Below are 27,889 nucleotides of genomic sequence, written 5' to 3' on the forward strand. Positions count from 1 at the left end.
ACTAAATACATAGGCACATGATGACATAAGATGTGCACTGCTAAGTACCCGCACCAAACTAGAGTTAGACTCGATATACAATTGTATTGGGCATTATTTTTTTATAAGGATAAATAGTAGAGCATTGTCTATCAATGAGAATGTTTTTGGAATATGTGTTGACAATTTACCTGGCAAGTTTAGCACAAGGTAAGCTCTGCCATAGTTGTAAGAAACAATACTTGCCTCTATTCTTGACACTGTACTGTAACTCGAATGAATAAATTGAGTAATTGAACTTTGAGAGATACATAACATTAAGTGATATATATAAACGTTGAAGAAATTATGAACACTAAGGGATGGGGACCAACGTTGAGTTATGTTATAAACAAAGAGTGGTCAACATTGATGGATGTTTAAACAATGACTATATAAAATGGAAGGATATATCACATTGATCATGATGGACATAGAAACAATAACTTTTAAGGGATATATCAACATTGAGCGATACATCAATACTGAGGGATTTATAAATATGGAGGATTTACTGGTTCATAATTTACTGGTTCATAATTTACTGGTTCATAATTTACTGGTTCATAATTTACTGGTTCATAATTTACTGGTTCATAATTTACTTGTTCATAATTTACTGGTTCATAATTTACTGGTTCATAATTTACTGGATCATAATTTACTGGTTCATAATTTACTGGTTCAAAATTTACTGGTTGATAAGTGTTTGTTAGAGCTGTGTTAGTTGATAATGTGTTAGTTGATAATGTGCTAGTTGATAATGTGCTAGTTAATAATGTGCTAGTTGATAATGTGTTAGTTGATAATGTGTTAGTTAATAATGTGTTAGTTGATAATGTGTTAGTTGATAATGTGTTAGTTGATAATGTGTTAGTTGATAATGTGCTAGTTGATAATGTGTTAGTTGATAATGTGTTAGTTGATAATGTGCTAGTTGATAATGTGCTAGTTGATAATGTGTTAGTTGATAATGTGCTAGTTGATAATGTGTTAGTTGATAATGTGTTAGTTGATAATGTGTTAGTTGATAATGTGCTAATTCGAAAATTAGTTTGATCGGAATCAGTTATTTCATAATTAAACTACATTACACTACGTCACTCATGTAGGACGTATAACTGTCGCCTCTCGTGTTGTATAGCCGCGTTGCAGCAGCACCAGAGTTTCCTCTCAGGGACGCATTCCCTGGGCCTTAGTTAAAGGGATCGTGGTTGACCCTTGCGCAACGGTCCCTCTCTCGACCTTGCTGATGAGATCCAAAGGAACGCTTCGCATTACATTTGGCACCAACTCAGTTGCAGAAGCTGCCGGAGAGTATGTCATAGTTGATACTCCCAACGCCTTAGGGGCTTTACTCCTGATTTGTCCTCGAGGTTGTCTCCTGAAGCCTAAGTACCGCAAGGGGTTTGAAGTCAGAGTACCAATCTCTTAGATGAATTGCCTTACAGGCTGACAAGCTCCGTCTCCCCGAAGCTCCCGGTTTTGTCGCGCCAGGTATCCGCCTTCATCCCTTCACCTGTTAGTAAGAGCAGTTTCGCCGGGCTTAATATCTAAGCCACACGAGCAGGCCAGATGCTGGACTTAGTTGTCAGAGACTTTTTGCGACGCATGCCTTTAGGATTGTTTTATAGACAATGGAAGCTTATCCCCATTGACTCTTCCTGGCTATGACAACCTTTGAATAAACTAATTCCTAATGATTTAATTAGTAATAATATAAAGTAGAAAGTAAAGCGTATATATGTATGTTAGGAATAGAAATCAAAACCGCTTGACCAATCTTGATAAAACTTGGCAGAAATGTTCCTTGGGTCACTGGCGGATCCAGAACTTTTGAGTGGGGGGGGGGCGATTTTTTTCCAAACCCTAACCCTAATGCCCAGTAAACCCTAACCCTATGCATAAACGTGCGTATATATATATATATATATATATATATATATATATATATATATATATATATATATAGATATATATATATATAGAGATATATATATATATATGAGAATTTTTAAAAAGCAGCATTTCTCAACCTTTGGTGAAAAACAAAACAACTGGGGCATCGCTATAAGGCTTTCAAGTGGGGTTCGGGGCGAAGCCCCGACGACAAAAGCGTTTTCTTGCTTTTTTCACTGCAGAAAAGTATTCTCCTGACATTTACAGCTCATTATTCATCAATGGAGTTCGGGGCGAAGCCCCGCCGCCAAAAGCGTTTTCTTGCATTCTTCACTGTAGAAACGCATTCTCCTGACATCTACAACTCATTATTTATAAATGCAGTTTGGGGCGAAGTACCGACGCCAAAAGCGTTTTCTTGCATTCTTCACTGTAGAAACGCATTCTCCTGACATTTACAGCTCATTATTCATCAGTGGAGTTCGGGGCGAAGCCCCGACACCAAAAGCGTTTTCTTGCATTCTTCACTGTAGAAACGCATTCTCCTGACATCTAGGCTACAACTCATTATTTATCTATGGAGTTCGGGGCGAAGCCCCGCCGCCAAAAGCGTTTTGTTGCATTCTTCATTGTAGAAACGCATTCTCCTGACATCTACAACTCATTATTCATCAATGGAGTTCGGGCGAAGCCCCGCCGCCAAAAGAGTTTTCTTGCATACTTCACAGAAGAAACGTATTCTTCTGACCTAAAACTCATTATTCATACTATTAAAAAAGGACCTTTTGAATAATGTTGTACTTGAAAAATATTCTAATATGAATTTATAGGCCCTTAATACATTGCAAAAAATCCGATTTGTTCCTTGAAAAGATAAGATACCCCACATATTTAGATTTTGGCTTTGATGATCTCCGCCGAAAAAAAATTATTCGATAAATAATATTCAATAAAATCAAAGTATAAATTGTGAGTTATAGTCCCAAATTTATTTAACTAGAAAAATATCAGATTGAGTAAATGTTAGAAAAAGGCGACTATGAAAAATTGATTTGTGTTTAGAACTCATCTCAATCTAGACTCTTATACTGAAAAATTTCGTTTGAATTCTAATTTTTTGAATGCAAAGTCTTTCTTAAAATAGTTATGATAAATTCATGTGAAATTACATAAACTCTGTCTTGAAATGGGAGGGGGGGGTAGAGTGAAAAAGATTAATCCTCGCTCCTTTAATAATTTCTGCTAAACATTTGCATTTGGCATTAAAGAATAGGGGTGTGGCGACTCGATATAACAATTTATTTATAGTATATATAAATTATATTAGTGACAGATGTTTTTGTTTTGTAATTTCCTAACTGTAATACAAAAAGAAAAAGTATTGGTTTGTCCGATGGGGGAAAGGCGATTGCATGAATCGCCCCTCCCACCTGGTACAACCCTTTTTCATTTAAATTTACTAATGATAAAATTTGAGATTAGAGTGTGGTACGACATAATATACAATGAGTTCACATATCAATATGTAGTTTATATTATATAGATATTCAACTAATTTTGTTCACAAACTATGATTCTCCATAAAAATAGGACCGCCCCCCCCACTCAGAGGGCTACAGTGGGAAGGGCAGTACATGCAATTTCCCCCTCCCCCAACCTCACCGAAACGGCCAAGATACAAGAAGGCGAGCGACATAATATTAATCTATATATTAATTCAACTAATTTTGTTCACAAACTATGATTTCTCCATTAAAGTAGGACCGCCCCCCCCCTTTCAAAAGGTTTAGGTGGGAAGGGCAGTAGAGATAAATTGGCAAACAGGGAACGACATAATACAAAGATCGGTTAAAATATCAATAACAAGTTTTAATCACATAGATATTTAATTGATTCTGTTAGCAAGCTGTGATTTCTACAAAGAAATTGGACCGCCCCCCCCACTCGAAAGTTTATGGGGGGGGGCGGGATTGATACCATCGCCCCCTCCCGACCCCACCAAATCGGCCAACATACTAGAGGGGGGGCGAAATAATAATTAGTATATATTATTAACATAAGTAATGAATTCGTATACAAATTGTGTGAATTCTATACTAAAATTCGTCCGCCCCCCCCTTCGGGGGGGGGGGGGGGCGGCCGAGTGGGGGGGGGCGATCGCCCCTACCGCCCCCCCCCTGGATCCGCCAGTGCCTTGGGTACTAACTTAGACGGTAGTGTATGTATTGTAGCCCTAAGACAAACTTAAGACCCTCAAAAAAAAAAAGTTGAGCGATTCTATTAAAGCTATAGTATTATATGGATCTAGGCTTTGTTTACAATGTTGACATGAGAAAAGATCTAAAGGATTTAGATCTAGATCTACTTTTAAGAAATACACTTTGTACATATAGTTTTTTACTTTGACACATGAAAATACAAAATATAGTCTATGGATTTCATTATTTAATAAAATTAGCCTTCAAATTTGTGTTTCAAAAGCATTTTTACATAAATTCGTTCCATATATCTGAGAATTCAGAGCGTCCTGACTTACTTATAATCCCATTCATTTAACAAATCGGGTAAACCCGTTTTAATTGTACTTTATATCATTTTCATTTATCGCTTCTTTCGTTTTTAATAGATAAGAATGTATCGGCCTCGGTTAAACCCATTTTCGCAAAACTAATTTTATTTTCGTAGCGAAAGAGAAAAACTTGAAAGGATCATTGCTAAGTTTAACATACATCTAAATCCAATCCACTAGATTAGTAAACACAAACTAGCACCCGCAGGCCTAGGGTAATGTCAGGCTAGTTAGTAATAAAGTAAGGCTTTATTACCAGTTTCCAATAGCGGAGAGAAAGCGTATATTATTAATAAGATCAAAATTTACATTACAAATTAAGTCAATGTGATGTAGGCTGTATGGTCGAGTTGCATTAACATTAAAGGGAAACTCAGATGGTTTTGACAATTTTTTGATATAATGTATGTTTTGATTTACAGATAATGAATATATTATTCTTTTTTTTTTTTATTTGCAATTATTACTTAGTAATTGATGTTTTTCCAACGTATTTTTTCCTGCGCATCCAAAACAGTCAGACTTTCACCGGGTTTCTATGTGACGTCACAAATACGTTAAATTTAATATTTTGACATCTGTATAACGGGAAACCATACAACAAAGTTAACATGCTCGTAAAAGAAATTTATCTTCGTCTATGCAGTTAAATCTAGGATCTTGTATGCAAAGAAAAAAATGCGTATTAAAACTAGATTTACATGCTTGACTAACCAAGGCAGTGTGTATTTTCTCGCCAGACCACTCAACACACAACAAACACTATCGCTTGGTTGTCTTGTCATGACCGACTACACGTAGTCTCGACTAGCCTTACACTGACCAGTTTGTTCGAATCAGTCAGACACACGATCTATTTACTTCTTGGGACAGGAAAAGGCTTCGATGAAAATGTTACTTTTTTACTCGAGTTGGTTATCCAATGCTTTTATATATATATATATATATACAAGAATATATATATATTTATACAAGAATATATATATATATATATAACTGTATCATAGATCTAGTCTAGGCCGTCACTAAGCCTGACAGCTACTGTAAGAATGTAGCGATACGATTGGTTAAATGTTGTTTCTCTTTCAGTATTGTTGAGGGAATTGACGTTTGAAATAGCTTAAAACAAAATCTCAAAGAATCCCGTTTTTTTTTGAGATGTCAAGAATTTACTGACTAATTTATTAAATAAAAATGTTTCTAAGAATTTAAATAAAAAATGGTAAAATGTTTACTATAACAACTTTTCACGCAGAATTTAAATATGTCAATTACTCAAATTTGAAAGACCTTCGGAGTTTCCCTTTAAGCATGAAATCCCGATGTACAATTGAAATTTTATAAATAGAATTTGACTTATGTTGTTTGATGAGCGCCTTAAGGAAACTTCCTAGATAATCGTCTATCCCTCCCACGAGAGCAAAACAAGAGATTTGGCCATGGCAGACTAAGCTCACTATAGTAGGCAGGGCCGGTCCTACAGATTGTGGGTCTCTATACGAAACGATTTTGCGGGGCCCAATCGGGGTAGGAATATGGATAATATCGCTTTTGTTTTTTATTAACAGGTCAAGATAGATTTAGATCTATATTTGTATGCCATTAATTATTAAATTATATTAAGTACCGTATTTGAACTTCTTGTTTGGTTTAAATTCGTCTTATTTATACATTTTTATTTAATGAAAGCTGATATTGACGTTTTTTTTATAGCGTGTAGGAATGGCGTTTTCTATGTTGAATGACATTCCGGAACGACAAATTTGCCTGTTTTTACGGAGATTTGTATGAGTTTTTATAAGATTTTAATAATTTCGTACATTTTGCAATTTCAGGAGATTTTCAGGAGCTCCTGGAAAATCAGGAGGCCTCGGTAACCATTTAATAATATGTATAATTGTTATAATTTACAACTAGAATTAGCGTGAGGCCTATGAAAGTACGGGGTCAACTGCGGCCGCGTAGGTTGCAGTGGCTTAGGGCCGTTCCTGATAGTAGGCCAATGTAAGGAGCGCCATATTAAAGATTTGTTCAAGTACTAATTCTAGTTCACTTTTCTTTCCATTCCACTCCAGCGTGTAACGATACCCGGATGTTTGGAGAGGAATGCCAGTACAGATGTCATTGCGCCAATGGTTGTGATACAAGCGGGGATCGTGTCAATGGGACATGTGCCAGGGGCTGGTTCGGTTTCAAGTGTCAATACAGTAAGTTTTTTTTCCGCTTGCAAGAATTTGAAAGTAAAAGTTAACGGTAACAGAACGTAGCGGGGACATAACAAAGTGAGGACAGAACGTAGCGAGGACATAACAAAGTGAGGACAGAACGTAGCGAGGACATAACAAAGTGAGGACAGAACGTAGCGAGGACATAACAAAGTGAGGACAGAACGTAGCGAGGACATAACAAAGTGAGGACAGAACGTAGCGAGGACATAACTAAGTGAGGACAGAACGTAGTGAGGACATAATAAAGTGAGGACAGAACGTAGCGAGGACATAACTAAGTGAGGACAGAACTTAGCGAGGACATAACAAAGTAAGGACAGAACTTAGTGAGGACATAACAAAGTGAGGACAGAACGTAGCGAGGACATAACTAAGTGAGGACAGAACTTAGCGAGGACATAACAAAGTGAGGACAGAACTTAGTGAGGACATAACAAAGTGAGGACAGAACGTAGCGAGGACATAACAAAGTGAGGACAGAACGTATCGAGGACCAGTGGCGTCACTAGGCAGGTGCGGGGGGGGGGGGCGGGGCGCACCGGGTGACACCCACCAGGGGTGACACCCAAGTGGGAAAAATGCACTTTTCCAAAATGCAACTTTAAAAACAAATTACTTCCACGAATGCCTCTCACAGTTTAGTCTCAACATGTCCCAACCCTTTTTAATTTCATTCTATTTGACTTGATTATGTGTTGTAGACGCCAGGAGAAAGAGTTTCTGAAGCTCAGAAATGTAGAAAAAGCTTAGCACCCGGGGCTTCGCACCGGACAACTTTGAGTGAATTTAAGGCACTCCCCCAAACATCTGACCAGTTGATTGGTGAACGTAACTTATTTTGCTGCAATGTGTTGAAAAACACATAGGTGTAAGCCTCACGCACGCCATTCGAAGCATAAGTCTGCACAATTTTTCCACGGAAATCAGTCTAAGGCGACTTTCACAGCCACTTCTCAGCAGGTGCCCACGAATTTCAGGACTTCTACAAAGGTTTGACGCCAGGTTAGACGTGGACGGCCATGCTTTTTATTTCTTCTTTTTGGCTTTCATGTTAAGTCTGACTTAAGTAAACGTGTTTCGTCTTGTCTTATGATATGTCTCACAAATGTCAATTGACGTTCAGTCACCTCTTCCATTAGACAACGAATGCCTGTGAGCGAAAAGATTTCTCTATTTGTAAAATTATTTCGGGAGGATTTGTAGGATCCTTCTCAGCCATCATTACTCGGCCTCTTTTCAACCTTCCACGACTCGAAGCGTAGATGGCCGTTGGGACAATGATTTTATTGAGTAGGTGGATTTTAATCTCCAAGCTAATTGATTTGTTCGTTGAGATAGACCGTACTTATTGAAAAACGGCTCCTGCTTTCCAATCCAACATGCAACACCATGATATATCTCCATCACTTGAGATAACACTGCCTAAATAGGTTAACTTTACTATTTGTTCAAGTTCTGCAAGACCAATGTATACGTATAACTTTGAGGGCGTCTTTTTCCGTCATCTTGTGTATACATTTAATTGTATTTCAAAGTAATGTTATTTTGCCTGCAAAATTCAACTCGGTTTGGTTTATGCCATGGGAATCCGAATGCAGCCTGTTCAATGACATCTCGATGGGAATAAGATACACCCTAATCTTTCGACTCGGGACAGGACGCAGCGGAGTGGGGCAACACATGTACCGGAAGCTCAAAATTGAAACCGGTGAAATCTGCCCGTATGGAGTGTCACCAGAGAATGCCGACCACGTCCTCCAGGAATGCTCTCTATACCAAGAGGCCCGTACAAGACACTCGCCCCAAAACACCCCAATAAAAAGAAAACTATATGGAGAGCTGATTTGGAAACCACTGCGCAGTTCATCTCATATATTGGTCTAGTCATCTGAATACTCCAGCATAAAAATAAAAACGAAGAAGAAGAAGAAAATTTGATAAAATGTGAAAAACAACGACATTTTAAAATAGAATCGAAAACCATTTTTCGAGAATAAACAATTAATTAATTTGTTTACAGTTTTATTTTTCAAAATAAAGAAAAATGTTTGTTTTTGAGGGGAAGATTATTTTTTCCTGGGGGGGGGGTGATTCCCCGAGCTTACCGCACCGGGTGACACCGACCCTAGTGACGCCACTGGCGAGGTCAGAACGTAGCGAGGACAGAACGTGGCGATGACAGAATAGGATGTACACATATTTTTTTTTTTATAATAACATAATAAACAAAATCTGATCTCATTGTTTTGACTAGGAAACAGTGTAGTTGATGCAACAGTGGAACCAAAGAGATATACTTCCTGGTTAACTGATGGTCTAAGTGATACGTGTAACAATGATACGACCATTTCATCAGTGACACTGCTCTGGGATGAAGAGTTTCTATTTACTTGGATGTCTATTGAAGTCAACAATGCTTGTGAGTTTAGGTCTCTTTCTGAACAACCAAATAAACTCAACAGTCGTATCACAATTTCTTATATTCTTTTATAATCAGAGATTTTCTTTGTGTTTTAGCAAAGCTTACTGCTTTCAAGATCTGGTTCATTGCTACTGGCGAAACCTACAAGGAGATACCATGCTCTGGTCAACGACTTGCATTAATTAATGAAAACACATTGAAAATATTTTGTGATCTGAAAGTTTTAATCGAGCAAGTGATATTGGAAGGAGAGGCTGTTTATTTTCTATGTTCTCTACATGTCAATGGAGGTAAGTGTCTATTCATTAAATTACATTGAAACGGTACACTTTTTATTTTCTTAAATCCTGGCCAACGAAATGTGATTTAAATTCATAATAAAGTCAAATAATCTAGAAGTGTAATAATCTCTTCAAATAAAATTGGGCGTTTTCTAAAAAAAACAACAAGGTTACAAAGACAGTTTGTGTCCAAACACAAACTCAAAATCGGCACCCGAAGTGGTCCAACTAAAGTCTTCACCAGGATTCGAACACAGGACTTCCGGTTTAAAGTGCTCAGCCACCGTACACTTATATTTTTAAAAAATAATAATTATTAACCTTATCCATACATTCAAAATTAATAACATGTTACATGCAATAAAGAGAAACTAAAAAAGATTTATTCTTCTTACAAAATTAGAGTAGTTTATGCTATTCGAAAACCTATAGGCCAAAATTTTAAAGTCTGACTTTGATAGCGAGTAAAATAATACTTGGTTGTCAGCAGGGGTCTGGCATTTCTATACAATCCGGCCAAAAAGTATAGGCCACATGATAGACATCCAATTATACCTGTCGTCAAGAGCATTGTTTAAAGTATAATAATGTATATAAAATAGAATTATTGAATAGATGATTTTGAAACTACCTGATAAGCGCTATTACTAAATGAATAAAATAGAACACTTGGAATGGGGAATCTCTTAGAGTGAACAAATTCCTGCTACCATAGACATGAACATAAAAATGTACGTGAAGATCCTCTAGCAACGAACATTTTGTTTATGACTCAATTTCACTCTTCGACATTTTCTCAGGCACATGGACTTCAATTATCAAATACAACTCTTAAGCCTCCATTATTTAACTGCTCACAAGGTCGCGGGGCTGAGTGGTTAAGTGCTTGACATCCAAACTTGGGGTCTGAATCTTCCGAGCCTGAGTTCAGATCTCGACGAAGACTGTGATTTTGAATTTTGGGAATTTTAAGGCGGATTTTTGATTCCAATCAACACATCGCTACACTGTTGAAGATAATTATTATGATTTGCGAAGGGCTTTATAGCGGGTCCAACTCGAGATCATGTAATAACTCCTCCGTACCAATATGACTGGACATGTCATCTATAGGACTTGGAACGTTGTTGTTGGTTTCTTTGTAGATTCCTATGAATATATATATACACTAACTTTGATCTCTATAAGAAATAAAGGCCTTAAGGAATCGACTTCTACTAGAAGACCTATATAAACATGTCGCTTATTTACGACAATGATTGAGATTAGTTTTAGAAATGAAAGTGTATAAGATGTTTGTTTTTTTTTATCACGACCCTCAGTGTTGCTTTTAAAGATAATATTATAAAATATTATAACAATTTACTGGCATTCATGCAGCCCTTTTGGTGGCCCTATAGGCCCAATTGGGTACCGGCCTACAGGGCATTTGCCATAATTCCCATATAGCCAGTCCGCCCCTGGTGAGAAGTATGGTATCCAGTGTAACAATTGGAGGCATGAATAAATAAACAATATTTCTATAAGTAATTAATGAGTGGTTATATAATTAAAATGAGTCTTTTGCATTATTGTTGCATGACTCTTTACAAGTATTAGTTACTTCTTAAGAACAAAAACAACAAATAACAATACAATTAAAAAATGATCTGATAAAAGTATTGCTGTAACCCAGTTTCTCCCTGACTAACTATTTTATCCACGTTCGACGCAGGGTGATTGTTTTTATGCTGTTGGGCTCAAAAGACCTTGACTAGTGTGTAAATGTGTTAAGAAACTTTAGTTATGATTTTGGATTTCTTGACTGAGGATTGTTTTCTATTGTGTTAGTGAATCGGGATATGTAAATTTGATTTGGAGATTGTGACATTATTTCTTTTTATCGGGGATATTGATTGATCATAGTTGAATGGACCTCATTCACAAATGGTGTTTGTTTACGATTGGTGAATAAGGTCCATTGTACTACTGCAGTCAGAAATACCAGCGATCTGAGAATCAGTGAGTTATTTCTTTAGTTCAATCCCACGTCTAAACAGTATAACTTTGAAAGTATAAATGTCTTGGGACAAACATGTAACGAGAGGTTGATCTAATACTTGCGATTGTGACACCAAGTTTAGAGAAATCCAATCATTGACATTGTGTTGTAGGATGCTTGTAGGCTCGACATCCACAGCAGTATTACAGTACTTACAAAAGTACAGGAACTACTTGCGAAATGTAAATAAAAGGACTTCTTGTAGAATGTCATAAAATATGCAGCTTATTTCAATGATCTCAATCCAATTTGTACGATTCTATAGGATGAACAATGATATAACTTCTTTCTTCACTTAAAAATACTTTCACATCACACTGAGTTTCTTGCTTGACTTCGCATAAAATTAGTAACTTCAGCTTATAAACTTCAACTAATAATTACAACTCTAAGTACTTCTCGTGATTGCACACATGTAACTAACTGCCTTGTACTGCATACTTGTACTGCTTACTGTGAAATTAACATCCCATAACCCCCTAACTGTAGTCTTTCGATCTCACGTACGACCTGACTTCCGGTCCTACCTAAACCATGTTCTCTATTTACATTTTCACGTTCTGTGTTTACAAAATTCACTATAGTACAATAAGGTCCAATAAGTTCACTATTTTAACTGTGAAAATACATTAATTAAAAAAAAATACGTATACAATGACAAAGTTAACTAATAGAACATAAATTCTGATATTAAGGTTCCCAAACCCAGGGAATGGGGTAAATATGACATGATCTTATTTTGTTTTTAATAGTATCTTGTTTCATATTTTCATATTTGGGAACTAATTTATATAGGCAGGAATGTGGCGTTGATGCAAGAAACCAACCAGACAACCACACATATCTCTAACATTTTTTATGGGCCTCAATTAGCTGTCGATGGTGACCTCAATACCGATGCTTTAAGAATGGGATGTAGCCACACAGCTATTAATGACACTGAACCCTGTTGGACGGTCACTTTTGACGGACCTCGAGCTGTAAATAAATTTATCATTTACAACAGAAGTAAGAAGTTACATAATGATTTAGCTTAAAAGTTTTAAATAAGAAGATTAATGTATACCATACCATCAGACTACACTTTATAGGTGTTATTTCCTGAGTTTATGTATTGACTTTAAATCTTTCAAGGTTAACGGCTTCTAAAATATAAGGTCAAAGTCTTTTTTTTATTCTTCTATCAGCTTACACTCTCGTCATAAATAGAAAAGGATGTCAAAAGTTCGAGCTAATATTTGTAATTCACTCATATGTCGTGGGTTCAATTCTCATACATGCCAATTTGTTTTCCTTTTTATAAATATGAATGCTTAGTTTACTATAAAACTTGATCATAGCAACTGATATTTGTCTTTAACTATATCACACTGGTTTCGTTTTTTTTTTCTATTTTTAAAAACGAAATGGTCCTGTTTGTAATGGATGTGATGGGAATGAGTCTCTTAATTTAAGTTTTGAAATATTGGCAAACAACTTTCAAATGTTGAAGAATATTGTGTCAATTAACAGATTGAAAAAATGAGCCAAAATTTCACTTTGGAATATATAGAAATGTAGAATAAATCATTTTCCGCTGAAACAAAAACTATATAAAAAAGAAATATTTCTTTCTCTATTCATTTAACGTTTCTTTAAATTTTGTTTGAACTCTTTTTTTTGTTTGCAATAGTCAGACTCTTATGATGCTCTGATCTCTCTGGCAGTCTCTGTTACATAACTGATCTCTCTGGCAGTCTCTGTTACATAACTGATCTCTCTGGCAGTCTCTGTTACATAACTGATCTCTCTGGCAGTCTCTGTTACATAACTGATCTCTCTGGCAGTCTCTGTTACATAACTGATCTCTCTGGCAGTCTCTGTTACATAACTGATCTCTCTGGCAGTCTCTGTTACATAACTGATCTCTCTGGCAGTCTCTGTTACATAACTGATCTCTCTGGCAGTCTCTGTTACATAAATGATCTCTCTGGCAGTCTCTGTTACATAACTGATCTCTCTGGCAGTCTCTGTTACATAACTGATCTCTCAGGCAGTCTCTGTTACATAACTGATCTCTCTGGCAGTCTCTGTTACATAACTGATCTCTCTGGCAGTCTCTGTTACATAACTGATCTCTCTGGCAGTCTCTGTTACATAACTGATCTCTCTGGCAGTCTCTGTTACATAACTGATCTCTCTGGCAGTCTCTGTTACATAAATGATCTCTCTGGCAGTCTCTGTTACATAACTGATCTCTCTGGCAGTCTCTGTTACATAACTGATCTCTCAGGCAGTCTCTGTTACATAACTGATCTCTCTGGCAGTCTCTGTTACATAACTGATCTCTCTGGCAGTCTCTGTTACATAACTGATCTCTCTGGCAGTCTCTGTTACATAACTGATCTCTCTGGCAGTCTCTGTTACATAACTGATCTCTCTGGCAGTCTCTGTTACATAACTGATCTCGCTGGCAGTCTCTGTTACATAACTGATCTCTCTGGCAGTCTCTGTTACATAACTGATCTCTCTGGCAGTCTCTGTTACATAACTGATCTCTCTGGCAGTCTCTGTTACATAACTGATCTCTCTGGCAGTCTCTGTTACATAACTGATCTCTCTGGCAGTCTCTGTTACTTAACTGATCTCTCTGGCAGTCTCTGTTACTTAACTGATCACTCTGGTAGCTCTGTTACTTAACTGATCTCTCTGGCAGCCTCTGTTACTTAACTGATCTCTCTGGCAGCCTCTGTTACTTAACTGATCTCTCTGGCAGCCTCTGTTACTTAACTGATCTCTCTGGCAGTCTCTGTTACTTAACTGATCACTCTGGCAGCCTCTGTTACTTAACTGATCTCTCTGGCAGTCTCTGTTACTTAACTGATCACTCTGGCAGCCTCTGTTACTTAACTGATCACTCTGGCAGTCTCTGTTACTTAACTGATCACTCTGGCAGCCTCTGTTACTTAACTGATCTCTCTGGCAGTCTCTGTTACTTAACTGATCACTCTGGCAGCCTCTGTTACTTAACTGATCTCTCTGGCAGTCTCTGTTACTTAACTGATCACTCTGACAGCCTCTGTTACTTAACTGATCACTCTGGCAGTCTCTGTTACTTAACTGATCACTCTGGCAGCCTCTGTTACTTAACTGATCTCTCTGGCAGTTTCTGTTACTTAACTGATCACTCTGGCAGCCTCTGTTACTTAACTGATCACTCTGGCAGCCTCTGTTACTTAACTGATCTCTCTGGCAGTCTCTGTTACTTAACTGATCACTCTGGCAGCCTCTGTTACTTAACTGATCACTCTCGCAGTCTCTGTTACATAACTGATCTCATGTCTATGTTTAGGAGATGACAAGCCAGAACGTCTCAAACATTTTCAACTTGAAGCAGAGAATGAACACAGTCAGAGCGTCTTCTCTTACCTGGACTCTCTGGACCACTTCCTCTACATCTACAGAGTGAACATTCTAGAACATCTTTCCATGAAATCTGTTACCATCTGCCAGAATGAGACAGACACACCGTTCGTTACACTTTGCGAAGTGGAGGCTTATGGCGGTATTAATAAAACAAAGAATTAATTATAACATTTGAAAAAATGTATATAAATGTTTATAGTAGTATAGCACGCATTGTGATATTAATGGCAGTAGTGCACCCAATTTATGTCATGCTATTTAATCAATCATTATTTAATATTAGCACATGCTACACACTTGTTACACACTTGCTACACACTTACTATACATTCGCTACATACTAGCTACATATATGCTACGCATAAGCTACACACTTGCTATACACGTAGACGCTTTGAGACCTTGAAAATAAACCCGATGTAGACATTCAAGAAAATTCCAACAGTGAGCTATTAGATGTTTCCAAAGCTGTAGATATATAGCCTTCGTTTCTCCCTTGGACAGGATGCAGCAGAAAGTGAAAATAAAAATAGGATGAAATTTATCCTCTGTCTCTCTCTCACCCAAACACACACACACACACACACAGTGAGAGACAGAGAAAAAGAAAGAGGAAGATAGGACAATTTTTTTTATTGATAACAGTCACTTTTTCAATTTTTTTCTTCTGGTTGTTCATTGTTTGTTTATATTTACATCCAGAATGTCTACCTGGCTCTTGGGGTTTGAATTGTTCCAACAAGTGTCCAAGTTCATGCCCGAACTTCTGTGACAGAGGAGATGGATCTTGCAACGTCATTTGTGTTGGATTTAGTGACCCATCTGATTGTACTAGAGGTAAGTAGGGGCGCCAGCTTGATGAGGTAAAACATTGTATTGTTCATCTCAAAGTGAAATTAAAGACTTACAGAGCAATCTTCAACATATAGGAAACAGAAAACCCAATAAGCCCCAGGTCTACTTTCTCGAGTTATATGTGGCCCATTTATTTTATTTAAACACGTGGTCTGATAATTTCTTAGTAGAAAGAATGAAAATATTTTATTTGACTGAGAGAATGAACATCGAATTATCAAACAATAAAGATTGCAGATCACTTAGTCTGATTTTCTTTTCACTTTAAAAGAAAATAGGTCAATGGTACAGGACTACAATACGAATTGCCTGGTACGCTCCTTATTGTGCGCATTTCATTTAAAAAAAAAAATACATATTCGAATAATGTGTGTTTGGCTGACTAAATTTGCATTTTATTTGAACACGCTTCTTTCGTTATAGAATACAGTTGAATGAAGATAGTAAAACTATGCAGACACAAGTTGTTATGAATGTGTCTAATTAGCTCGTCATTTTATTTGTACAGTTTTCACTTTCATTTGACAAAAACATTGTAGCAACAATAATACAAGCCAAATAGAAATAATGTTTTTTAAAAAAGCATAAATGCTTATCTAAAAGGGAAGAACTCCGTCCTTGAAACTTTATCAACCTTATTCGATATCAAACAAATAATTAATTACCAATAATTATTGTTTTGTTTTGTTAGGTACAATAAATAATTGTCTAAAGTATCAACTTGATCGGAGAATGCGTGAGGGAGAAATAGCGTTAACAAATTTAGCCAAATCAGTGAATACTGAATAATTAGTTCCTCTTGAGGCTAATAACCAGCAATAAATTGTCAAATTAGGTTACTGTTTTTTATTGATTCATGTCTTTTGTATGTCAATGAATAATTGTGTGGGAGAAATAATGTGTACACACTTTTTAATAGACAGACAGAGTGAGTTGACATAAGCTTTGTAAAAAAAATCGAAACTCTAATAATTTATTTCAAGTCCAAATAAAACGTTATTGAATTCATTTTTCTTTAGGTACCAAATGAAAGATACAACATAAAAAATACCTGTTAAAGTCAGCAGAATATTGTAAGATCTATATAAATTAAAATTCTAACGACTTAATTCCAGCATGTGCTGTTACAAGATATGGCATCAATTGTTCCCAAAGCTGTAGTGGTTCCTGTTTAAATCATCACTGTCATCCTGAAAATGGAAGTTGTGTGAACTCGCCAGGCAGCTCTTTAGATGATCACTCTGAAGGTAAACTGTATCGTTTGTGTACAACGTTCTCAACTTTGTAAATTCTCAACTTTGTACATTGTCAACTTTTTACACTGTTAACTGTATTCACAAATGATTGTAGTATACTTCAAGTGTTTTGTTATTTTGTAAACAAGTCAAACATTTTATTCACCTTCACCCATCCCTAAGTCTGTTGGACAGTTAGAATACCACACCTGATTTGACCATCGTCTTTCTCCATTCCTCTCTTTCTTTTGCCTTGATTAGAATCTCTTACAATGACAGGCCCATCCATTCTTTGATGTTATATACCATCACTTTCAATGACAGGCCGATCCATTCTTTGATGTTATATAACATCACTTTCAATTACAGGCCCATCCATTCTTTGATGTTTTATACCATCACTTTCAATTACAGGCCCATCCATTCTTTGATGTTTTATACCATCACTTTCAATTACAGGCCCATCCATTCTTTGATGTTATATACCATCACTTTCAATTACAGGCCCATCCATTCTTTGATGTTATATAACATCACTTTCAATTACAGGCCCATCCATTCTTTGATGTTTTATACCATCACTTTCAATTACAGGCCCATCCATTCTTTGATGTTTTCTTTCCATCTCTTTCTCAGTCTCTCTTTTTCTTGTCCATGTTACATTTCGATGAAGTGAATAGGCGTCGTACAGACCTTTGACAATTCAAAGAGTTATTGGTTTTAACTGCCCACAGGTTGTGACGTTGCAGATCAGTGTTCAGGCCTTCTGTAACTATTGGTCTCGACTGAACTGCTAACCGTTATCAATACTTTCATCTCCTTCTCTTTCTCTGTCTCCTAGTGTCGGCAACAAATGAATCAACTTCAATCACATCAATCAATCAATATTCTGACATGACTTGAAAAGAAACTATAACTTTGAATAATAAGGTTACATACCTCAATGGTCAGTCGTATTAACACTCAAACCACAGTACACACAACCTTGAACTGAAATGAGTTCCAAATTATTTTTAAAAAATATTTTAGACCATGCAAAGTTTTTTAATGCAACGGCTACTTTTTTCTTTTCTGAACGCAAAAAATCTTATTTTTTAAATCACTTATGCAAGCAGTTTTTTCATAAAAATACACCACTTTTAGAACTATTCAATATTAATAGTAACAATCACGGAAGGCTCTGTAGAAGGGGACAACGCAATATACTATATTTGTAACATATTTATGCAAAAGTTTTTAGATTTTTTGTCAAATTTTTTTTTGTATTACATTTGTATTGCTAAGTTATGTTCTGTCATACTAACTACTACATTCAGACAAAAAAAAAGTTTTCTTTTTTTTTAAAGAGACAAAAAAATATATAGTTTGGATATAAGTTGGGCATAATTTAAAACAACAATTAATAAGTAGTTTTTCATATTATCGTGTCAAACTGCAGTATCAGTGTAACTGCTGAAAGAGCTGAGCCGAAGGCTCTTCGAGCTCTAGGCATGTAAGCCTGCTTGAAAAAGCGTTTTGTCTGGAAGATGTCCAAGTCAATGCCTATGTAAAGCTTTGCTATTTACAATATATATGGTACTCCTGGCGCATGGACTAGAATGCATGGCCGAAGGCCGAGTACATCGGGAACCTCCGCTATTTTCCTATGTTGTACCAAGCTTACCGTGCAGGACTCGCCATTAGTGTAACGGTCCATTGAGGAACGGCGCATGGATTATCGACAGGGACATGAAAGATCTCTTTCAGCTCCTCACCGTGCAATAGGAAAGCTTTTGCATTCCATTGGACAATCCCACAGGAGTTTAGTTTTGCTATTCATTTTGTCTAATCACTTCCTCAATTAATCATTTTCACCCGAGTGCCACGTTGAGGCAGAATAGCGTACTCGGGGTTGTTAGCACCGTTTGATTGTCAAAAGAGCTGATCCGAAGGCTCTTCGAGGTCTAGGTTTGAAAAAAAAACCTGTTTGAACAACCGTTCTGTCTGGAAGAGATCCGAGTCAATGCCCATGTAAAGCATTGCTATTTTCGATATATCTGGCACTTCGGGCGCATGGGCTAGAATGCATGGCCGAAGGCTGAGTATACCAGGATCCTCCGCCATTTTCCTATGTTGTACCAAGCTAACCGTGTAGGACTCGCCATTAATGTAACGGCCCCTTGAGAAACGGCGCATGGATTATCGACAGGACCGTGGAAGCTCTCTTTCAACTCCGCTCTATGCAATGATTCCACTCTCGCGTACCCTTGGACATTCCCACGGGAGTTTTGTTTTGCTATTCATATAGCCTAACCACTTCCTCTAATGGTCGTTTCCACAGCGCCACGTTAAGGCAGAATGATAGAATAGTACACTTAATTATTATTTTTTTATGGAAATGTTTTTTTCTTGAGGATTTTAATAAGAGATAGAGCCTTTACAAAACAATTAGATCAATTAGATGTTCCTTATAAGAAATCAGTTAGGCCAGGTTCGCATCTAACTTCACATTCACTTTCACCTTTCCTTTGGTCTGCCGGACCGCTGGGGCACCACACAAGATCTGTCAAACTTCTTTCTTCATTCTTCTCTGTCATTTGTCTTTAATAGAATTTCATTCTGATGTTCTTTCTGAAAATATTGAGACCTGCCTTTTTACCTGCCTGGGTGGACCACTTCGGGGGCCGATTTTGAGTTTGTGTTTCCACACAATCTGTCTTTGTAACCTTGTTATTCTTTTTGTTACTCTACGGAAACAATGGCATAGTAATAATATGTAAAAAAAAGTGTTAATTCTTGATATTAAAATGATGTCTATGTATATATATACAGGGCTTTTTTGTGACGGTACGCCCCGGTACCTTTTTGAAAAAATTATTACTTTTCTTGTATTTTAACGTATATTATTAATTTTTAGTAGTTAAATGTTAGGCAATCAACTACTGAGCACCGGCACCTTATCACTGAGTACCGCACCTTTTTTTTTTTTTTTTTTTTTTTTTTTTTTTTTTACAAAAAAAAAAGCATTTTATATATATACATGTTTAGACATTTTCATTGTGAAAATCCTTTTGGCTTCAAACAGCAAAATCCAATTTTCTAAAATATTTTTTTAGATCAAAATGAAACAGGTGGAAAGAAGGACAGACATAAAGCGCACAACTAACATAGGCAGTGTTTTTGTTTGTTTGTTTTTTTGCTTGTTTTATATACAAATACTCTCCGATTGAGCACATTCAATCCAAAATATTTTCATATCTTACACATTTTTCTTCATAGAAAACTCCAGCGTTGACAGTCTTTCAACTGGAATAGGCATCGGTATAGGAGCAAGCTGTTGTCTGTTTCTAATTATACTTTTCATCATCATCGTGGTATTTAAGAAAAGAAAACGAGTTCCTTCCAGGCCAACAATCACACCACCAAGAGGTTATGACGATGTAGATCTGTCTACTCCAGAGGAGAGTAAATATGAGACGATACACGATGCAGGTAAAACTTTGGACTATTTACACACAAAAAGTTTTCCAGAAATATATTACTTCCAAGTAATAGGTTTTGAAGATTGTTTTAAATATACACTTTAAAAAAACAATGGTTGAAACAAAAGTGAATTTAAACAAAACATCAAATCAAAACAATGGAACTATACTAAGAAAGAAAATTTTAAATTTTTTTAAAAAGCTATATTTTTCGTATTTTTCTGAAATGCAAAGTGGAGCTTCATTAATTTATGTTTGGTTAGATCTGGTACTACAAAGGAGATGTTTTCGAAAAAGAACTAATTGAAGTACGTAGGATTTAATATAGAATAGAAACAAATGGGCTCTCCGAGGCCTGAAGATAAACATTAGATATATTGGAGGAGATAGCTTACGTTTTTTACCAAGTTGACGCAGTCATTTGTACCTTACTTTTGACACTCAATCGCCTTATTGAGCATATCGCTTAAGGATAAGAGAAAATGAAAGTTGTCGTATGGTCGAATGTATCTCCGGTATCTATAAATAGCTTACAAGGATCTGTCAATGTGAAACTTTCGATAACATGTTCAATAAGTTGCTCCATTATTATTTACTATCATAGCTTTCGAGTAAAAAAAAATGAGTGTTTTAGTTATATTTTAAATCTTTTCAATCTAAAGTTTCATTAATAACCCGATCATTTAAAACACTTGTACTAGTTGTCATTGTCTTTGTAAAAGTATTTAAAGCTAGAGCACTGTTTAGAGCAAATATGGATTCATTATACTTTCGTAGTTTCTTTCCATTTCGATCACTAGTACATAGTCTAGTCCTAAAAACAAATAGTAGATTCAATTTTTATATCAAATGAATGGAGATTTTTATTTTAAACGCATCTTTTCTAATAATGGCTGCATGGTCATGCGGTATGCGCGCTGGACAGTCGTTTGCTTGTAACGATTGTCCCTGGTTCATACCCTGCCCGCTGCTTCCCCCGTCAACCTCTTGGAGGTTTGAACTAGGAAGTAGATTACCTTCAACTCTGAAAGAACATTCGAAATGTGTAAAACATTTTCAACATTTTAATAATTGACAATCTGAAGTCATAAACGTGGTTCCTGTTTCGAAAAAAACAGAGTTCTACAGTTATGGCTAAACCGAGGTGGCCGAGTGGTAAAGCACTTGGCTTCCGAATAGAGAGTCTCGGGATTGGATCACGTTGATGTCATCTTGAGCTTGGAGATTTTAGGACCCCCGACAGTAATAAACTGGGAAAAGTAAAATCTTTATATTTATGTAAGCCACATGATACCTGGTGTCCATCTGCTCAGAGCAAAGTGTAAAAGAGGAACCTACTTGACTAATTAATTACAGCCTGCTTTTTTTTTCTGTTTATCTTACAGTAGTTCCTGAATTTCAGTACATTTCTAACCCATCCAAATCTCATTATTGATTCTACGAAACAAACAATAACTGGGATATTAGAGCTACATGTAGTTGTTCATATGATTTTTTTTTATTTCTGACCTACGTATATAAAACTTGCTGACTTAAATTAAACACGCTTTTAGTTTTATGTGGCCTGCCTATCTGTCCGTCCCGTTTAGATCTCAGAAACTAGAAGAGAAAATGAAAATCGGACATCATGATATTTTAAATCATTCATAGTTCTGATGCAACGGCTACTTTTTTCTTTTCTGAAAGTGAGCCATCTAATTTTTAAAATTATATTTGCAAGCAGATTTAAAAAAAAATTACACCATTTTTCAATGAAAAATTTCAGGGGAAGTAAGTCTAATTAAAAAGTTCACAAGCTTCTTCATTAATAAATCTAGCCACATTCGCGCATTGCTACAAATAAATGCATCTAAGGTCACGATTGAAAAAGTATCAATGAATCATTGTAAAAAAGATTTTCCATTTTCTTAACTAACTCATGGAATAGAATACTGGTTCAAATGTTGTTTTTAAAAAGAATTTGAATACGAACTTCGATTCAATTGTAAGTTTAAAAAAAAAATACTTTATACCGCGCAGTTTTTACACATCCTCATTAGGCTATACACTTGACAACAGTCTAAATTACAGTAAATAGAGGCCAGATCTAGCCTACATAGATCTAGATGTATATTTATAATACGAGTTCTAGTCTAGATATTGTAGATTCTATATCAAGATTCTAGATCTAGACTTAGATATAAACTTAGATCTAACTCTAGATCTAGACTTAGAGACTGAGATCTATTTCTAGATGTAAACTTAAAGACTTAGCTATATTTCTACATCTAGACTGAGAGACTTCGATCTATTTCTAGATCTAGGCTTAGACTTAGATCTTGAATCTAGATTTAGATCTAAAACTAGGTCTAGATCTAGCTAGATCAATGTCTAGTTTGTATGACAAATGACAATGGAGATATTAATTTTTATTTGCGAGAGGAAAGTCTTGTCATCTGTACACAATTGTAGCTTAAAGAAGTTCAAGAATATTTTTTTTCGTGTTGCCAATTAATATAATTTTGTTAGAAGCATAAATCTTTTTTAGTTTCTCTTTATTACAATCAACCGTGTGACATGTTATTAATTTTGAATGAATAGATAAGGTTAATAATTATTACTTTATAAAATATAAGTGTACGATAAATGAAAATATGGAGATGTTGTGGCTGAGGGGTAAAGCACTTGAAACTGGAAGTTCGTGATCGAATCCTGGTGAAGACTCCAGGTGGACCACTTCGGGGGCCGATTTTGAGTTTGTGTTTCACACAAATTGTCTATGTAACCTTGTTTAACATTAAAATCTGCCTCATGACATGTAAGCGGTTGGTAATGAGCATTTAATTCTCTAATTACAGACCTAAAGAAAACAAGATCAGATAACTCAACAAACACATCACAACAGACGAGAAACGAGAGCAATGTCTATGTGAATACAAATGTAACACCAGAAGATTGAATCGCCTGGTTGCGATAATGGATATGAAATCCTTGAAAATTCATTATTTACATAGATTTGTTATACTCACTACTGACCTTAATTAAACCCATAGCGACGAATGCCTCGCTGACTAGTCATTATGTTGAGCTTGTTAGACAATGAATAAAAACTGTGGTCACTAAATGTCGTTACAGTGTGTGTGGAATAGAAAAACTTAAAAAAAATAATTTTGTATTTTAATATGAATGTAAATTATTTTCAGCTGCCAAATAAACAAAATTAATTCCAAAGACAAACTGATGTTATATTTGGTTGGTTACTATAGTTATGGACATAGTACACGCTTGTTCAGCGATTTTTAACACATTTGTAAGTGGGGTCTACTTTACCTTGGCATTGGATGAAAGGGAAGTTATACAAGCTTATTACGTTATGTATTCTAGGAGAACACATTGCTGCCTGACCACGCAGCATGACTTAAAATTATCGTTACAATTTTCCAGAGTTCGGATCTAAACTTTTTCCCCCTGCTTTGCTTCAAGAGTTCAAGCCCTAATAATTTCGATTACTGAAAGAAGATCTGCAGCTTAAAAGTCGAGTCAGGGAAAAAGTTTTGATTTTGTAATGGTAACGACAGAGACCTGGTCATTGCAATATTCATACATGTTTATTAGTCTTGGACGCGGACTGCAGAGCTAGAGAGGAGGATCCTAGCAATGAAATTGAGAAGTTACCCCATTTAAAGACCGCATTACAAACCAAGAGATTAGAGACAAAGTTACTAGAGCAATTGGACCCCTCGATGACCTGCTAACTAGTGTAAAAAAAAACGGAAACTAAAACTCTATAGCCATATTACAAGGTTTTCGGGACTTGTAAAGACCTTCCTTCTGTGAACAGTACCAGGAGAAAGAGTAAGAAGCAGACAGAGAAAGCGATGGGAAGGCAACATTTAAAAAATGGGTGAGCCTGCTATTGAAAGAGGTTCTATCCAAGGCAAAAGACAGAGAGGAATGGAGAAAGAATTCGACAAATCTTGTGTGGTGTCCCAACGCTCCAACGTACTAAAAGATAGGTGAAGGTGAATGAACAGCAACAGAACCATTACAGAAATGAAACAGAACTGTCAGAGAACGGAAACAGAAATAAATTTACTTTTTGTTCAAAGTTGCAGAAAAAAATATTTCCCATTCCAAATAAATTGTCACCATTTAACTCTTAACCAATATTATAGGCTGTTACCTGTATTAGTTCTATTGCTACGTGTAAAATGAAAAGAAATCATAGTTTGTGTTTTCTTCATCCCTTCCTTCACTAACAGTTATCAGAAATTCAGTGAGAGAGAGAGAGAGAAAGAGAGATAGAAAGAGAGAGATAGAAAGAGAGTGAGAAAGAAAAGGTTAGACTGAAATCACTTGCTTCCAATGCCAATCAGCATTCTAAATATAAAAAATTCTAGCTTTATGCTTTTATCAACTTGTGCCGTTAACAAGTACAATTGAACAAATACTATAAGAAAAGCTTAACATCATCATTATCTCTTCTTTGCGTTCCTCATGCTAGTTTTTTTGTTCTCTCTAATACATTTGTTTCCCTTTTTCTATATCACACAAAATGAATTAATTTTACCACTTATTACTTAATAAAATGGTTCGATTGATAGGCCTCCATGTTTTGTTAGGGACAATGAATAATTAAGTAAAGTTTGAACTGGATTTGAAAATGGGAAGTGGAAGAAATAACGTGTAGACCTAGTTTGCTCCCTTGAATCAGTGAAGTTTGAAAACAAGCTTCTTGTGCGTGTTGTAATAACTCTATTTAGACACTTCCACTATACCAGTAAACCGAAACGTTGAGAGAGAGAGGTTCTATTTGATCGGATGTATCTGCTCATGACGTCGACCTATTAAATAGTGTATACTATTTACCCACCGTTCTAGTCGTCTGGTTTCAACGGTTCTTATGATCTCAGTACTAAATACACAGACACATGTTGAAAAAAAGATGTGCGCGACTGTGAGAGCTGCCAAACTGGATTTTAAACTGTGTTTACGTTCCACAAGACATTGCATTTAACTTTTTGGTATAATAACAAATTTAAAAAGTTTTATTTTCGTACCATTAAGAATGATTTTTGTATGTCTGTTGACGATTTCCCTGGCAAGTCTAGCACAAGGTAAGCTGTGCAATAGTTTTAAGTAAACCTTGAATGAGTTGCCAGGTTTGGCGCACATTTCACTTCCCTGTACATTGGTTGAGACGGAGCTTTCATTTAATGATATTTAACTTAAACGATATATGAACAAATAAGTGATAAATGAACATTAAGGGATATCGGTAAATGAGCCTTAAGTAATAATTAAAAATATTTTTGTCCATCTCAGTCGACGAATAACGCCATCTTTTGTTCAGAGCCAACGAGCATTAATCCTTTTTTTCTAATCACAGTTTCACATACCCACTTTCGTGTTACGATGTGTGTGTGTGTGTGTGTGTGTGTGTGTAAAGTCTATTACACTTATTTCATCTCAAGTTGAATCTAGTCTCCAGCATTGAAAGTGTTGTACAGCCAACTCTGAGTACAGATACAGAATGCAAACATCTCTAGTCTCCAGCTTTGAAAGTGTTGGACAGCCAACTCTGAGTACAGATACAGAACGCAAACATCTCTAGTCTCCAGCTTTAAAAGTGTTGTACAGCCAACTCTGAGTACAGATACAGAATGCAAACATCTCTAGTCTCCAGCTTTGAAAGTGTTGTACAGCCAACTCTGAGTACAGATACAGAATGCAAACATCTCTAGTCTCCAGCTTTGAAAGTGTTGTACAGCCAACTCTGAGTACAGATACAGAATGCAAACATCTCTAGTCTCCAGCTTTGAAAGTGTTGTACAGCCAACTCTGAGTACAGATACAGAATGCAAACATCTCTAGTCTCCAGCTTTGAAAGTGTTGTACAGCCAACTCTGAGTACAGATACAGAATGCAAACATCTCTAGTCTCCAGCTTTGAAAGTGTTGTACAGCCAACTCTGAGTACAGATACAGAATGCAAACATCTCTAGTCTCCAGCTTTGAAAGTGTTGTACAGCCAACTCTGAGTACAGATACAGAACGCAAACATCTCTAGTCTCCAGCTTTGAAAGTGTTGTACAGCCAACTCTGAGTACAGATACAGAACGCAAACATCTCTAGTCTCCAGCTTTGAAAGTGTTGTACAGCCAACTCTGAGTACAGATACAGAATGCAAACATCTCTAGTCTCCAGCTTTGAAAGTGTTGTACAGCCAACTCTGAGTACAGATACAGAACGCAAACATCTCTAGTCTGCAGCATTGAAAGTGTTGTACAGCCAACTCTGAGTACAGATGCAGAACGCAAACATCTCTAGTCTGCAGCATTGAAAGTGTTGTACAGCCAACTCTGAGTACAGATACAGAACGCAAACATCTCTAGTCTCCAGCTTTGAAAGTGTTGTACAGCCAACTCTGAGTACAGATACAGAACGCAAACATCTCTAGTCTGCAGCATTGAAAGTGTTGTACAGCCAACTCTGAGTACAGATACAGAATGCAAACATCTCTAGTCTCCAGTTTTGAAAGTGTTGTACAGCCAACTCTGAGTACAGATACAGAATGCAAACATCTCTAGTCTGCAGCATTGAAAGTGTTGTACAGCCAACTCTGAGTACAGATACAGAACGCAAACATCTCTAGTCTCCAGCATTGAAAGTGTTGTACAGCCAACTCTGAGTACAGATACAGAACGCAAACATCTCTAGTCTCCAGCATTGAAAGTGTTGTACAGCCAACTCTGAGTACAGATACAGAACGCAAACATCTCTAGTCTCCAGCATTGAAAGTGTTGTACAGCCAACTCTGAGTACAGATACAGAACGCAAACATCTCTAGTCTCCAGCATTGAAAGTGTTGTACAGCCAACTCTGAGTACAGATACAGAACGCAAACATCTCTAGTCTCCAGCATTGAAAGTGTTGTACAGCCAACTCTGAGTAGAGATACAGAATGCAAACATCTCTAGTCTCCAGTTTTGAAAGTGTTGTACAGCCAACTCTGAGTACAGATACAGAATGCAAACATCTCTAGTCTGCAGCATTGAAAGTGTTGTACAGCCAACTCTGAGTACAGATACAGAACGCAAACATCTCTAGTCTCCAGCATTGAAAGTGTTGTACAGCCAACTCTGAGTACAGATACAGAACGCAAACATCTCTAGTCTGCAGCATTGAAAGTGTTGTACAGCCAACTCTGAGTACAGATACAGAATGCAAACATCTCTAGTCTCCAGTTTTGAAAGTGTTGTACAGCCAACTCTGAGTACAGATACAGAATGCAAACATCTCTAGTCTGCAGCATTGAAAGTGTTGTACAGCCAACTCTGAGTACAGATACAGAACGCAAACATCTCTAGTCTCCAGCATTGAAAGTGTTGTACAGCCAACTCTGAGTACAGATACAGAACGCAAACATCTCTAGTCTCCAGCATTGAAAGTGTTGTACAGCCAACTCTGAGTACAGATACAGAACGCAAACATCTC

At 36.5% G+C, this 27,889-nt stretch overlaps 1 protein-coding gene across 5 annotated transcripts; it reads left to right on the top strand.

Annotated features, from left to right (window-relative positions):
• On the top strand, positions 1–24,620 carry LOC106071319 (uncharacterized). Of its 5 annotated transcripts, none has more exons than XM_056028865.1 (10): positions 4–189; positions 6,562–6,693; positions 8,969–9,133; positions 9,232–9,426; positions 12,254–12,466; positions 14,790–15,002; positions 15,566–15,700; positions 16,834–16,965; positions 20,212–20,424; positions 23,252–24,620. In XM_056028865.1, the coding sequence occupies exons 1-10, from the start codon at positions 135–137 to the stop codon at positions 23,350–23,352; spliced, it is 1,554 nt and encodes a 517-aa protein (XP_055884840.1). In that variant the 5' UTR covers positions 4–134; the 3' UTR covers positions 23,353–24,620. The 5 variants fall into 5 exon arrangements, with proteins under 5 accessions (XP_055884844.1, XP_055884843.1, XP_055884840.1 ...); XM_056028867.1 differs by lacking the exon at positions 4–189 and adding an exon at positions 788–1,335; XM_056028866.1 differs by lacking the exon at positions 4–189 and adding an exon at positions 5,579–6,013.
• Positions 24,621–27,889: the final 3,269 nt, after the last annotated feature.

This window comes from Biomphalaria glabrata, chromosome 5 (genome assembly GCF_947242115.1).
Source record: "Biomphalaria glabrata chromosome 5, xgBioGlab47.1, whole genome shotgun sequence".
Taxonomy (NCBI): domain Eukaryota; kingdom Metazoa; phylum Mollusca; class Gastropoda; family Planorbidae; genus Biomphalaria; species Biomphalaria glabrata.

What these genes read in the sequence shown, in the direction of transcription:
- LOC106071319 (XM_056028865.1), top strand. Translation starts at nt 135, where the DNA reads ATGAGAATGTTTTTGGAATATGTGTTGACAATTTACCTGGCAAGTTTA. An exon ending in TTCTCTACATGTCAATGGAG is followed by an intron (nt 9,427 to 12,253) that starts GTAAGTGTCTAT and finishes TAATTTATATAG; the next exon opens with GCAGGAATGTGGCGTTGATG. An exon ending in TGAGACGATACACGATGCAG is followed by an intron (nt 20,425 to 23,251) that starts GTAAAACTTTGG and finishes CTCTAATTACAG; the next exon opens with ACCTAAAGAAAACAAGATCA.